General features: G+C 37.0%; 1 protein-coding gene across 1 annotated transcript; it reads right to left on the bottom strand.

Moving 5' to 3' along the window:
- Positions 1 to 95: 95 nt before the first annotated feature.
- LOC107893414 (helicase and polymerase-containing protein TEBICHI-like) lies at positions 96 to 15,194 on the bottom strand. Its single transcript, XM_016818400.2, is given in 29 exon segments — positions 96 to 833; positions 971 to 1,140; positions 1,258 to 1,348; positions 1,421 to 1,517; positions 1,688 to 1,828; positions 1,945 to 2,053; positions 2,560 to 2,912; positions 3,902 to 4,009; positions 4,124 to 4,313; positions 4,434 to 4,693; positions 5,165 to 5,362; positions 5,530 to 6,668; positions 6,992 to 7,109; positions 7,387 to 7,605; positions 8,387 to 8,608; positions 9,051 to 9,203; positions 9,378 to 9,709; positions 9,712 to 9,727; positions 9,925 to 10,137; positions 10,317 to 10,556; positions 10,671 to 10,832; positions 11,452 to 11,652; positions 11,807 to 12,007; positions 12,105 to 12,210; positions 12,393 to 12,457; positions 12,935 to 13,807; positions 13,884 to 14,097; positions 14,238 to 14,653; positions 14,980 to 15,194. Coding segments are annotated over 28 exon segments (6,498 nt in total). The 5' UTR covers positions 15,019 to 15,194; the 3' UTR covers positions 96 to 833; positions 971 to 1,118.

The following is a 15,194-nucleotide window of genomic DNA, read 5'->3' as shown; positions in this document are numbered from 1 at the left end:
TACTGTGATCAAGCTTTGTCACAACCTTCACCCTGCTTTGCCGTGAATGCTAAATACCATTACTACCTTCATATATTGAATAAATCATAATTGTCTCACCCCCTTTAAATATATATTTTACTTTCAGATTGTATAATGAATTGTTACTTTATTATCTTCTTAAAAGAACATATAAATACAGGTAGAGCAAACAATACAAATATCAAAATTACTTTGATATACCTTTAAGAAGAAAAAAAACCCACCTTGACTACCTCACCTCTATTGTTCAAATCACCCCTCCATTTAGAGAGGATTGATTTGAAATGTCGACATAGGAAAAGATAAACCTGGGAACGCTTCTATGAACAATGGGAACGGCGTAGCTCATGTGAAAACAGGTAATGAAAGCCGGAGGTGACACTGATGTGATCCCCGGAGGCAAAGGAGCTGCCTTGTGTGACATGACTGTATAAAGTTGGAGGCAAAGGTGAAGCAGAAACCTTTCTGTACAATCACGCAGCGACTCAAAATCTCAAGTCTTTGATGATCCAGATATAGTTGTTCTCAATCTGGAAAAATGGCATGCATTCCGGAGCAGCAATGAATTGATTTCACTGAAAATACATAATATCAACTTCTCTACCTTGCCACATTCCCCATTTTCATCAGAAATGTTTCCAAAATTTTGAACAAATTTCAGTGAAACCTGGATCAATGGAAGCTGAGATGATGAAGAACACAATCAAGGAGAGGACAAATATTGTGCAACCTCACTAGAGTCCATGATTGACTTTACTACTTCCAAGCTCGGGAAATGTTCACACGATCTCTACCAAGGTAGAAAAATAAACCTGATGCAAAAAGTAGACGACAGCAGATAAGAGTGCAGAGCATGGCAGGTGAAATCTCTATAGTGTGCCATAAGCAGAATTATGCATAAGTTGTCTCCTATTGCCACAACCACAACTCAGAAACAACCAGCGCTTACATGGTTCCTTTGGCAAAAGCCAAAGCAGTAGCAATCTGTCACCATATACATCATGGATCCCATAGAATTTGGCTTTCCAAGTCCTTAAAGTTGAGCCAGTAACCATTCCTATATGCCATTTGCACCTCCACTCAACCAAAATTCCCTTTTAAGAGATATTTTCCTTAAACCTATAATCGAAGACATCGGAATCAGAAGATCTCCAGCAAGTTAAAATCTTGATCATATTCCATTCATATTTGATATAACTGCAATTCGAAGTAGAGAACCGGATGTCTCCTACTGACCTATACATTTGATATAGCTTTTGTTGATCAGCCTGATAAGGCTTCAAAGAGCCCCATGTCTTTCCAACATTCAGCTTAACACGCAAAGGAACTGGAAACAAGGAATAAAAAGAAACATGAAAATGTGTTATACAACATAGTTAAGAAATATGTGAACATTTACCTAGAAGGGAGACAGCATTTTCCATGCTCGTTCGCAGCAGCGATGCAGCTTCATCTATCACTGAAGGATCAACTTCCAGCACTAATTCATCATGCACCTAAAAATGGCAACATAGATTCAGTCAACTACATTTTAGAACATAGAGTTTAAGAAAATCTTCATGAATTATTATCCTCAAAGAGGCAGAATGGTAGGAGGAAGTGATTCATTGAAGCAACCATAATAAGAGAAACAATATAAATTGAAGGCAGCAATTTCTAACAAAACCTGCAAAAGGATTCGGCAGCGGCCTTTAAGCATGTGAAACTTGGTCAAAATTGAAGAACCAGATTCTAGGCTGTCAACCCCTTCAACAATGACGGAATGCAATTTTATCATTGCTATTTTGATTATGTCAGCAGCGGATCCCTGTAGATCAGAAATAGGAGGCTATGATTTCATGTCACCTACAGACAAATGTAGCCTCAAACATGCAAAAGAAAGAGGGAAAAAAAAAAAAAAAAGAGGGGGGATTTGCTATTTACCTGACAAATAGAATTCACAGCTTGCCTTTGAGCTTTTGATTTTTCTTCAGTGTTTCCAATTTTTATTTTCGACAAGAAGCGCTTTCTTCCCTTGAGAGTTTCTATATATCTGGATTACAGGCACATATAGAGAAAAAAATAAAAATTAATAAGAGTTCCTTGATAAAGATTAAATTTTGAGCATGCAGCAACATTAAGATTTTGCATTTCTAAAAGTATTAGATATTACGTAAGCCTTTACTGAAGAGATGCAGACAATTAACACCGGTGATAAAAACACTGAACAGTAAGACATTAAGCAGGTATAAATCATTCGAAGCACAAATAAGAGGTTTACAAAGCAATAGCCCTTTAATATGGAGCAATAACAGACGAATAAGAAATAAAATGAAAGAAGATTCTTTTTTTGAAATGATCAAACTAATTGGAGAGAATGCTGATTAGACAATCAATAAAAATAATTGTCGTCATAAGTAAACAGTCGCAGCATTTTCATATATAACTGATGAGTTAGGAGAAGGAATAGAATATGAGATGATGTTAGTTGGAAGGCTATCCCACATGAAACTGATTCACTATCTAGTCTTCTTAAGAAATAATTAAGAACTTCCTCACCCCTTTTGACGACAAGATGCCACGGCTTCATGAAGCCAGGACGCAACACCGGGAAAAGAGCTTTTAAAGCTTTTAATTTTTTCTTTAGCTTCATCTGAGGTGCAGTTTAGTTGTTCAGCAAGTGTGTCAGCACCCATTCCATAAAGAATGCCATAGATTAACCTTTTCGTTTGGTCTCGCTCATTGGAGCCGACAAAATCTTCTGCCCTCCCAGTCCATATTGCTGACATCATGGTAAAAACATCACCTTGTGGCTTACTAAGGAGTTTAATTAAAGCAGAGTCATTGGAGAAATGGGCCATCAACCGCAGCTCTATTTGAGAATAGTCTGCTGTTAATAGTAACCAGTTATCCTGCAATTAAAGTGGGAAATACTCACCATGGTAAGACAAACAACTTCCAAATAATGACCTTCTGATGAATATTAAAAAAGAAATAAGAACTCCTAATAAGCGTCCCCCCACAGACATTGACAAAGGCCCTTGTCCTCTCTGTCCCAACCCCCAAATTCCATCATTACCTAAAATGAAAAGCCGGTTACGTTCCCCACTTACAGCTTTATAAAAGCTGTCTGTGCTAAAAATTCAAACCCACTCTTGCAACACCCACTAGTCTACAAAAGTCTCACCTCCCTAGTTTAAACCAACCAACAATCAGCAGATTAACTGACCTAACCTTTTGGTTTTGCTTAGTAGAGTGAAAAGAAAATTGGAAAGATGAAAAATTGAAGGGATAGAAAAATGGAAATATAATTTTTCTTTCCATAGGTGTGCTTGGTAGGAAGGATGGAAAAAAGGAAAGAAAAAGTAAGTTTCTTTCCATTCATTGCTTGGTAGAGTTGAAAAATGAAAGGAAAGAAAATAAAATATTTGAAAAATGTATAACATTAAATTAACATTCGCAACTCTCATTGTCCCTTCTCCCATCATTCCAATTTGAAATGATTGTTTTTTATGCATTAGGATTAAAAATGATAATCTCTCCTCTCTTTTTTTTTCCTCACTTTTCTTCCCTACCAAGCACACTCAAAATTTATTTTCTTTTCACTTCCACCCACCAAGCACACCCTTATGAGCAACCATCCAACAAAAGGAAGATCCATGATTCTAATCTTCCAGCATAGTTTACACTGTAAGACACTAGGATCTATTTTTAGTATCAGCATACAACATATAATTGCAAAGACAATCTGATCTACTTTTAGAAACTTAAGAAGGTTATAGAAGAAAAACTAACTACAGTTCTATAAGGTAGGTGTCTGAAAAGCAGCTCTTTAGTAAATACTTGAAAGCGTGTAACAGCATTGCAGCACTTTAAGGAGCATAAGCTAAACAATCCTTACCTGAGTAGGAATAAAAAAGTCACGGACATTAATCTTATAGTGATCCGTATTGGCATCACTTCCATTTTTATCTTTGCTCAGACTGAACTCAACCATATGCTCAACACACTACATATCAGAAACAAACAAACTGCTAAACAAAATAGGTCATAACACTAATGATAAAATTAATCTTATAAAAGAAAACTACACAAGTTACTTTAAGTGTGAGAATGCAACAACCTGAAGATTCGGCTCCTCCATTGAAAGACGACCAGTTGCGGTCGATGTTTGGAGCCAACGACCATGTAACGTGTATTTGTTTGTACTCCGAGACAACCTAGCAAGTGAACAAATGGATCCCAACGTACAGTTTAAGAGCTTTGCCAACGATCTATGCTCTTTAATGACTGGAACAATTGGATGTTCATCCCTAAATCCAAACCACATCCATATTAGAATAAAAGCAGGCATCAACCTTATGACACTTTTGGAAACCCTGTTTATGGTTCTGCATCTATAACATGCATAAAGAAAATAACTTTTGAAATACCTCAGTAGATCCAAGCAGTGCTTGTCAGTGCTCGGATGCTGCTTTCCTTTATTTCGCCCCTCTGGCACAGGCAACTTCAAATGCTCATACAGAACATTTGCAATATCAGCAGCTGCGCTCAATGAAAATGTCATGCCAGCCAACTTATAAGCTTCCTTCTCAAGATATCTTAGTTTTTTACCCAACAGGTTTCGTGCCCAGAGGCATCCCTCCATGTTGATGCCTATTCCCCAAAGCTCCATTTCAGCAAGGACCCTAACCTAATATTAAACCTAACATTAATATATCACTGAGCATTGCTTCAAGAATGGAACCAGTTAAAGAGCAAAATCATTATAAAATATTTGTTCCATAGCTTCTAAGATGAGAAACTATCATTTCCGCATAATAGATTATCAAGAATAAGTTCAAGAGAAACCAACATGAATTACACTAAAACCACTAGAAGAGGCAAGAAAAATATTAGTCAAAAACTAACAAATGCTCATAAGCAGTATGCCAGAAGGCATCACCTAAGAAGCAGGCCATCACTAATGCACTACCCTTAAGGAATCAACCATCTTTGCCATTAAGGCACCAGAGATGGTTTTAATCTGGGATCCAGGTCAGGGACAGGGATGGGAGAGCATTAAACTCCCCACCCCTTATTTAGGTTAGAGTTACCTACCACCACAGTTTGACATGCCTAGATCTAATTTTAGTCCCTCAAGAAAATGTATAGGAGAGCTTACCAATGGTGTTTCAATACATGTAAACACATCAATAAGTTTTTCAGAGATGAGTAGCTTCCAAAATGCAGAATACAAGGCACGTGTTTGAGCAACTCTACGGCAGCAACCATTATGTGCAGCTCTTCGCATCTGATTCTTCCACCTGCCACTCTGATTAGCAGCTGCAGCTGCCTCACTGGATAGCCTTTTCTTTACTTCCTAAGAGATCACAATAACTTGAACAGTAAGGAATGTCTTAACAATTTCAAGGTCTAAATATAAGTTGGGCTCGCCAAAAATAAAATGGAAATTAAGAACCAACATTAAGAGCTATTTAATCTATTAGCCCAAATTTGTTAATTTCTGTAACAAGCACAGCAAATTACCTTCTCTAGGTTGGGACTAGAGCTTCTCTCCTCATCAGGCCAAAGAATCCATGCTGCGATGCACATATCAATTCCATCATTAATCAGAACTGGTGGTAATAACAAGCATGAGTTGTCAATAATTTCCAGACCCATATCTTTCCCTCCAAGATGCATGCCAGAAAATCTCTGAATAGAAATGGCAGAACTTTTAAGCACTTGAATTTGCACTTTCAAGTTCCATGTAAGTTTTTGGACACCATTTTTTCCCATTATATCACCAATTCTCTTCCATCTCAATTTAGCCATCTCCAACATATGCTCTGGGGGTAGGCTGTTGCATTTATCACTAGAGGCACTTGTTGATAAGAAATTGTTTTTTCTATTATCCAACCATAGTAAATCCTTTGGCAAATTTACATAGTACACAGGAGAATTTTCCCAACAGATTGCTATGCCATGTATCTCAAAGGGAGCAACAGAATTTGCTTCTGATCGTCTGTTGAAGTGGACATCAAAACAGAATTCCGGTGCAGTTTCCCACAGCTCCAGGAAAGAATCAAATCCACCTGGTGCATTAACTGCATTTAGAGGACCTTTCGCACAAGCACTATCTGCATTGCCAACAGAGACATCTTCATTGAGCCTATCCTGCATTCCTTGATCCAGATATTCACCAACAGTTGCCATCTTTATACTTCTGCCTTGTTCAAAGACGGCATTGACCTTGTCACCAGTTACAGCTGCAGGATTTTCCAAACCTAAGTTGCTTTGCAAGGTAGTATCTATGTTTACTTCTGCTGAAGCCACTAAGTTATCAGCTGAGGCTTTTGTCAGCATTATTCCTTCATTAGGTGAAGAAACTTTCTCCAAATTCTTGCCTGTTTCTATCAGTGGCATGGCTGACGTGTGGATTTGCTCAACCCCAATAACATTGCAAGGAGAGGCATTCCCAGCACTGGTACTTGCAGCTTCTTGTCCTCCTGGACTTCCACTCAATATCAAAGGTTGGGAAAATTGTGGGACAGTATAGCCAAGTGATTTGAAAGCTGAGAAGGCAGCAGCCCTGGCTTCTTCAGCTTTATCTAGGACAATTTTGCGTGCACCATTCTTGATCTTCTTTGCCACGCCAAACTGCATGCGTCGCTGTGCTAAGCTTTCTAAAGACATATCAAGTTTGTCAATATGGCAAAAATTGAAATAGAAAAGAGAAGTAAAAAAACAAAGAAAAGCAACACAGCAGCTGTTTTTAATAATAAAGTAACTACTTCAAGAAAACAAACCTACGCCAGATAACCAAAAAAGAAAAGAACATAACAATAAAAATAATAGATTTATCCCAAATTAAGGACGCATCAAACATTTAAGACAGTGCACCAAAATAATATATTACTGCAAAATCATAACCCTTAAGTAGAGAAGCCATATAACCATAACCCTTGATTAGGGAAATAATATAATCAAAACCTTGAAAAAACTTCACCTTGTGCAACCCATGAGGAGGATTCAAAAAGAGCTTTAACAATCTCAGGAATAGATGCCTCTGCAATTGCTAAAGGTGTACGCAAACCAGCTTTATAAAGTGCTCTAGCCCGTGACCCCTAAAATCAGACATAAAATTGCAAATATGAGGCAATGGAAAAACTAAGATCATCAGACAATCTACCATGCATAAATAGTAATGAATCACCATGATATTCTTGTATATTCACATTACAAGTTAATTCAGCATTTCATAAGTTTTTTCTCTTATAAATAGATAATCATTGTCTATAAGAGTAAAAGTTATGCCAATGTCAGTCCAAAACATCTGCCACACATGTTTAAAATGGAGAATTGAAGTAACAAAGTCTATAACTCAAGAATACAAAATATTACCTTAACGTATGGAATATTAGTAAGCTCTACAATCTCTGCTCTGACTCCAAAAGAAACACGATTTTGAAACTTTGCTACCAAGTCTTCTAGATCATGCCATCCTAGTCTCTCACAGAACACGGAAACCATCGATGCAAACCTTCCAGCATTCTCTTGTAAGGCTTGCACCATGCCTTTTGCCACTCGAAAAGCTTCACAAACCTCACCTACTGGAGCTTCCTTCATTGAAGAATTTACAGAACATGAATTTAAAACACCAGGAAAAAAGAGGGAAAATTATGAATGATATGCATGATCAGAGACTTATGTACAAGGAACAATCAATTGAACAACTAGACATAGTAGGTCAAAGACGAAAGGAGATAATTACATGGAGTACATCAATTTGCAACTCCCCTGTTTCACTATTTTGGCTACTGACTTTGCAGTACCGATACCTAGACTCCAAATACTGATACTTATAGGCCAAGTTTAAATACTCGAAGGGTGAGCATCGGTACTTACAAACATCACAGCAAAATTAGAAGAAGAAAAAATTAGGGGCTCCTGGTAATGATACCCAAAGGCTGGGTATCAATACCGATAAACTGCCAAGTCTCGATACCTTTCATAAAGGAATCGATACTTCAGAGTTATTTATAAACCATAGTTAGACCAAATAGATAGGCCTAGAGTCATTGGATGACATAGATCAACAGTATGGGGACACCAGAGTTGTTTGATCTCCATAAAGTTATAGTTCACCAGCCATATCACCAGAGATACCACCGAGCATCGAATGTAGCACCGTCTGACCAGGACCATCACCGGCTCAGGTTAGTGGGCAACTGGCATTACACTTACCAGAAACATATACATAACATTTGTGCCTTTAATTCAGAAAGTATCATAATAATCATATACTACAGGCACATATATTTAATAGAAGTAATAAGGAAACATATACTATGCACTAACAACAATAGTGTAACTGACATGGAGAGAAAAAAGGCAAAGAGACCTGCACTAATCTTGACAATATGAGGGCAACATAAAACCGTTTGCACACTCGAAGTGTTTGCTCGTCCGAAAGCATAGTGCTGTTGTTGATCCCAAGTTGATTTCCAAACTGTGCAGGTAACCTCTTCAGGCTATCTCTTAATCCATTTGATTTGGAGATAGGTACACCATGAGCCATGCGCATTAAAAATGGTTCTGTTACTCCAACTCGATAACCAACAGACTGCATCTCAATAAATACAGAAGAAAATTTTACTTTCATATCATTCAGAAACAACAATACTCTTGAATTCAAATGTTAAATCATCTCTTTCTGTCTGTTAAAATATTCAGTATTATCAACTAGGAAATATCCCATTTCTAAAAAGCTGGAGCACCATTATCTCATTTTCTTTCCATTAATCATGATTACAGTGCAAGAAATCAAATATCTCTTTAGCATGACTCAAGATATCAACAGTTGTAGCTTAAAAACACAAACAATATAATTGCAGAGGAGCCAAAGCAGTCCAAGTAAATCATCACTAAGAAAGGGAGCAACCGGGAGACAAGGGTTCAAGATCAGAGTAAAAAATAGCGCTTGCCTATTGTAATGCTAAAATTTACTGTTACAAATTCGCAATGCATCCAAAAGAATTGAGAATTTAAACAAGACACAAATGCACCTGCTCAAGAGCAGACAACTCCATGAAGCGTTCATAGTACAACTCCCAATCTGGCTCAACTTCAACGTTGATTGGTGTTACTAGATAAACTAAATGCAAATCAGATGCAAGCACAAAGCCTTCTCTAGCCCTTGAAAGATCATCCAGTACAATCTGTGAGATTAGGAAAATAATTATACTTCATGTCAACAAAACAAATTTTATTACTATCGCTGGGGATATGATCCAGGCATAAAAGTTCTGATAAAAAGAGAAACAATGCTGAAAACTGCAGGACCATCAAAAAGCTAATTTGAAATTAAACAATACAAACAAAATAAGCTTTACCAGTGACTCCTCTGGACAAAGGGAACTGCCAAAGGCTGCACGTCCTAGGGGAGTAGTACCATATAACTTGGTCTCATCATTCCATTCAAGAAACTTTCTATGACACAGCCACCGAAGAGATTCCTGAGCTGATTTTACAACCTCTTGAAATGGTTTTGTAGAATTGAGAAGAGTACATCTAACATAGCGGTTAACATCATTGGCAGTTTGAACCATTCCACCAGCCACAACTTCTAGAATTGCATGAGTCATTCCATTCTTATCTTCTGATAAACAAGACTGCAATGGTGGGCAGCTTTCATTTAGAAGTCCTTTAATTCTCTTGATCTCTTCTGTTTGCAAATAAGCACCTGTATACACATGAAAATGGTAGAAAGAAAATTAATAATTAATGGAAACCAAAAAGGAAAAGAAAACTTATTTCAAATACAATGAAAAGAAATGAAAATGAACAGTTGTAACTATTAGAGTCAATACAATTACTGTAAATGTAGAATATAAAAAATGACAAAACAAAAACAGATACCCATAAAATTATTGAACCTACACTTTCTCCTTTTGTATCAATACCAGTCCGACCAGCCCGACCAGCCATCTGTTTGTATCTAGTCCCATCAATAAAATCACGGCCAATTCGGGGTTGTCGAAAAATTACTCTCCTGGCAGGTAAGTTGACACCAGCAGCTAAGGTAGATGTAGCAGTTAAGACACGAACAAACCCTCTACGATAGCAGGTTTCAATAACCTCTCTTTCCTCAACCTTTACAAAAATAAAAGTACACACTGATCATTAAAATGTAAAAGAACTTGCTAGATTGGACAATCAATAAGAGGCTAAAAAACTTACATTATTGTAACTTGTACAGGGTAATAAAGGAAAAAATAAGTAAAAGTTACTACTAAAACAACATAACAAATATAAGAGTTGGGAGGAAGTACCGTGAGACCTGCATGGTGATATGCAACACCAGAAGGAAGAGTTTCTTCCAATTCTGGATCCAACCCAGCAGGACACCTTCGCAAGGCATCTATTGCTGAAGTAATATCAATAAACTCACTGTTATCACCATGGGCAGTGACAGAGAATTTCTTGAGAAATTTTGCCACATGCTTTGCAGTTGATTCACATCCTTTCCTAGTAGAACAAAATATCAACACTGAATGGCCCTCTTGAACAACCTGGAGTACATTCCATAAATTAAAAATTTGTCAACACTCATAAAACCTAGAGCTTACCTGAAAAATGAAGTACAAAAAAATTTTAATACAGCAAAAAATACCAAGTGTCCCAACCTCATTGCACAGTTCAACAACATGATCAGGATCTTTACCACCAAGGTCAACTGCCTTTGGAATTGTTCTAACAAGATCCAAATTCTTGTCATAAATGGTATTGCCAACTTTAATAAACTCCTCCAATGGAACTGGTCGAAAATTTGTCTGGTACAGAGCTGCCTAAATGCGGAGGGATGACAAACAAATGACAAACCAGTAAGCACATAAGAAAGCATAAATAATATGAAAAAAAAGTGGTGTGGAAACAAAATTGATATATGAGTCTTCAACGTAAAATATTTCTGGTGTAGAATTCTTTTAAAGAACTCTGTTTCTTCAACTCTATCATTGATTAACAAAAACTTGACAGGATAAAATTCCAGAATATTTAAAACAAAATCCATCCAATTGGATAGTGAGAAACTATTAGAAAACCAAAAAAAAAAAAATCAAATAATATAAGCAGTTGGCTGATTAAGGAGCCTGCAAATATTTATAAAAAGCTTTAAAAGCATACTATTATTCTAATATTATCAAAAAAATAATTTATTGTGAAGCACACATGTTCAATAGTCTAAAATCAGTTGATTTGGGTGAATTTTAATATAAATATATCAACATGCTAAAACCAAGTCATGGATCCACCAGCCAACAGTTCACAGCATTATAGACAATCCCCATGCAGACAACAATATCATGAAGGAAAAACATTCATGAGATCAAAGATATTAATGAACAATTGAAAGGAAAGAGAGACAGCAAAATAAGGAAACACTGATACTTTGTAAATCTCACTTACTTGAAGCCAATCAGCAACAGCTTCCACATTTGGCATCGTTGCACTCATCCCTACAATTTGTAAACCATGAGCTGGATCAGCCTTACCACTACTGGAACCTGAACTTTCTCCACTACTTGATTCTGGCGCACCTTCACCAGCTGCATAACGAAGTTTTGTCAACAGAAGTTCCAGAAGATAACCCCTACTCTGATCACCAACCTGTCATGAATCATAGGCATGGGAACTATCAACATTAGTCCATCCAAAATGTAAAAAGCATGAAGGGAGAATAAGGACAATTAGAAAAAGGTATTCACAAAACCAAGGTGCACTGTAATAAGCAAGGCCAACAAAAAGATTAGTCATAAAATACCATGTGCAGTTCATCTATCACAATAATTCCGATTTCTGACAGACGACCCTCTTCCAGCAATCTGTTAACTAAAGAATTTGCCTTCTCTATTGTACAAACAGCTACAGAAGTATCTTTAGGAAGTGTGCCGCCACCCTGATTTCCATAATAACTACGAACTTGTTTTCCAAGTGGTTCAAGAAGGACCTCCAGATGTTCTGCCTGCAGAATGTTTAAGCAAATAAGTATAAGTGCCCAAGAAGACCTAGTTTGTATCAGCTATTATCTGGTGAATGAGTAATATTTGGTGCCCAACAACCTTTTCTACGCAGATTGAAACATAAGGAAGCACGAGTAATGCTGCTTTTCTTGTTAATATCACCCGCCGCAACATCAAAATTTCTGCGACAAAGCTTTTCCCAGCGCTGTGGCAGAAAGAAAAAGGTTAAGCATATATAATGCAAGACAACGTATCAAGAGCCAAACAAATCCTATACAACATTTTCTATTACAGAAACAGGTATTGTTGCTAAAATATCAGTCAAAGAGAGGAACAAAAAATGACCATGAAAAAACTTATCCTTAGTTCTAAATACTTATAAAGTACCTTGTAGATGCACAATATACAAGATTTCTTCTCTGCAGTACACCATCTACCTGAAGGCAGTCAACCTGGAAAGGAGAAGTTTACGCAAATAAAATACTCAAACACAGTATGCAAAAAGCCAAGAAAAACATAACAATGTTTGACAGCACCATCAATTCAATTCATTTAAATAAACAATAAAAGTAACATAATACTAATGGATTGACTAACCAAAAGTAGGCCAAAAGAACTACATAAAAACAGATATCAATAGCAAAAGTAAACAATAGCATAAATAAAACATGTGCGAATATCCAGGTAGCTTAGGATGGAACTACAGAATGAATAATTGAATATTGATACCTTGGCATGCATTTAAGCATGATTATCAAGAAAAATGCAATTATAATTACAATTCAAACCCAAAAAGGCACATATCACGGTTTAGTTAAGAACCAAAAAACAAAATCCCAACAATAAGTGCTGAATCAACCTGTCCAAATTGATCCCTACAGGGGTGTATGTAAGGGGGGGAGGGGGTTCATGCAAATATTTAAATATACCTGCCATGGGTAGAGTTGTTCAATTCCTTTCTTTTTATATATTTTGCATATCTCTAAAGGAAGCCAACTGCTGATACTTAGCTTGTCTTTAAGCGCCACAGAACTTAATGGAGTACTGGATTCATTGCCTTCATCAGTACCAATTGACTTCTTTGCTGCATTAGCTGGTGACATGGAAGTTATGCTATCATTATCTTGACTTGATAAATTAACTTCCACTTTGGGCACCACATGAATAGATGCCTGTTCCAGTTTTCCTCCCGCTTCAGTTTTCTGTAGTTCAGCATGATCTATCAGTTTATTAACAGTTGGTGGCAATATATGATTGATAATACTGCCTTCAGCCTCTTGACTGTCCTTTTCTAATACATGGCAGATAACTCCATCCAAGTTTTTGTCCTCAAATGAAAAGTCGAGATGCTTGACAGGCAGCAGAGACACTTCTTTATCTATCTCTTTCTTCTGCTTCACTGCTGACTCCAAAGAAGCACCAATTCCCTGAAGTTTGACTCTGCTCTCACATTCATCTGGAATTTCCTTTGACTTGTAACCAACATTTGTATTTCCTAAGTTGCCTGTATTCTTTACCTCATATTGGCTCTCCGGATTATTAATTCCTTCGGCAACTCGAGTAGATAACATAGCACTTTGAGAAAACAAACCATCAGCTATTTCAATAGCTTCATTCCAGAAAGCTTCCCCTGGAGAAAACATAGAACTTCCTCGCATTGACTGTGGTGTCCTATGAGAACATCCTTTAATAACTGATGAACCAGGTGTACGGCATTCCATTGTATGTACGACAGATTTGGTTGCTGTAGTGCACTTTCTTAAGCCTGCTTGAAGCTCAAATGGATTGCTACTAGTGTTTACCTTAATTAACAAAAAATTGTCAAAAAAAAGTGGGGAGAATTTCAATCATCAAAACTAGAGCAAAGTTATCACTTACATCTTGAGAAGGGTTGCAAAGGAATTCTCCAGTTTCATATTCAAGATTCTTCTTAGTAGAACAAACAGCAATATCTTCTGTTTGTATCTGCTGGGCTATCAGATGCCTTTTCTTGAATCTTTTATCCTCCTCACTCAACATAGATGGACCACCATGTCTCTTTAAATTATTCACCTTCGTCTCTGATGGTGAATCAACATTTACTGGAACTTCACTACATATGAAGACAATTAGAATAATAACAAGATGTTTTTTTTCTTTGGCAGAGTTGAAGAAAAGGCACAATCTAAATACTAGGAAAAAAAGGCTAAAAATCAACAGTTCTTGGAAATAAACGAGATACAACAGTATTACCTACAATACAAAGACAAAAAATCAGTAGCAAATTTTTTTAATTCTGGATTTTCCCCGATTTGAGCACCCTCAGCATGATCTCCAAAGGCAGTATTTCCTGCCTCAGACAAACCCATAGATATTCCCTTATGAGTCTCTTCAAAGGCTTGAGACTTCGTTTCTGCCAATATCAAGGAGTGTTCATTTTCATGTTTGAAAGATTTATCAATCTCCGATGCCAAGATCATTTTAATACGATCTTTCCCACGAGTTGTACATGAAGGGTGTACGATTTCATTATCTTGTGAAGTTCTTAGGTAACTGTTCAAAGTGCCTTTAGCACTAGGAGAACATTCCACTGTTGTTTTTTCATTCTTTTCAAGTCTCCCCGTCTTCAAACCAGGTGATTGGGTTTTCCTCTTCTTCGAAGCAAAAAACTGCATAAACAATAATACAAAAGCAAAAATCAATCCAAAGCCTTTCTCTTCTTTATAAACTTTTCTCGCAATTTTTTTTTTCTCAGGTGGGATTCTCTTGCAAATATCGGTTTTCCAAAATACAACACTCGGTAATAAACAAATGTCTTCCAAGTTTGTAAATAAGAACATTAATCGAAGAGAATAAATTCATCCAAAAAAAAAAAGAGGAAAAAGAAATTAAATTATAATCCGATTCTAAAATCAAAATCTTGATATTTGAGCGTCCAACGAAATAACATTGAAATAAAATTAGGGTTTTGAGAAAAAAATGATTTAGGAGAAACCTTATCGATGCGTGCTCGAGGCGAACCAGACGCCATCATCGGAAATAGGAAAGATCGACCACACTCTGCGAAGACTGATCTTTCTTTATGGTGTTGGAAGTCTCAAATGCGACGTTGTGGTGATGTTTGAATCGTCGAACTGAGCGCCAAGAGAGCCCGGTGGCGAAAGCCACAGCGAGAGCGAGATTGAGAGACCGGGAGCTAGCGAGAGCGAG

The sequence above is a fragment of the Gossypium hirsutum genome, chromosome A13 (assembly GCF_007990345.1).
Source record: "Gossypium hirsutum isolate 1008001.06 chromosome A13, Gossypium_hirsutum_v2.1, whole genome shotgun sequence".
NCBI lineage: Eukaryota > Viridiplantae > Streptophyta > Magnoliopsida > Malvales > Malvaceae > Gossypium > Gossypium hirsutum.
Note: the sequence above shows the minus strand (reverse complement) of the source record. Positions and strands in the feature narration are given on the sequence as shown.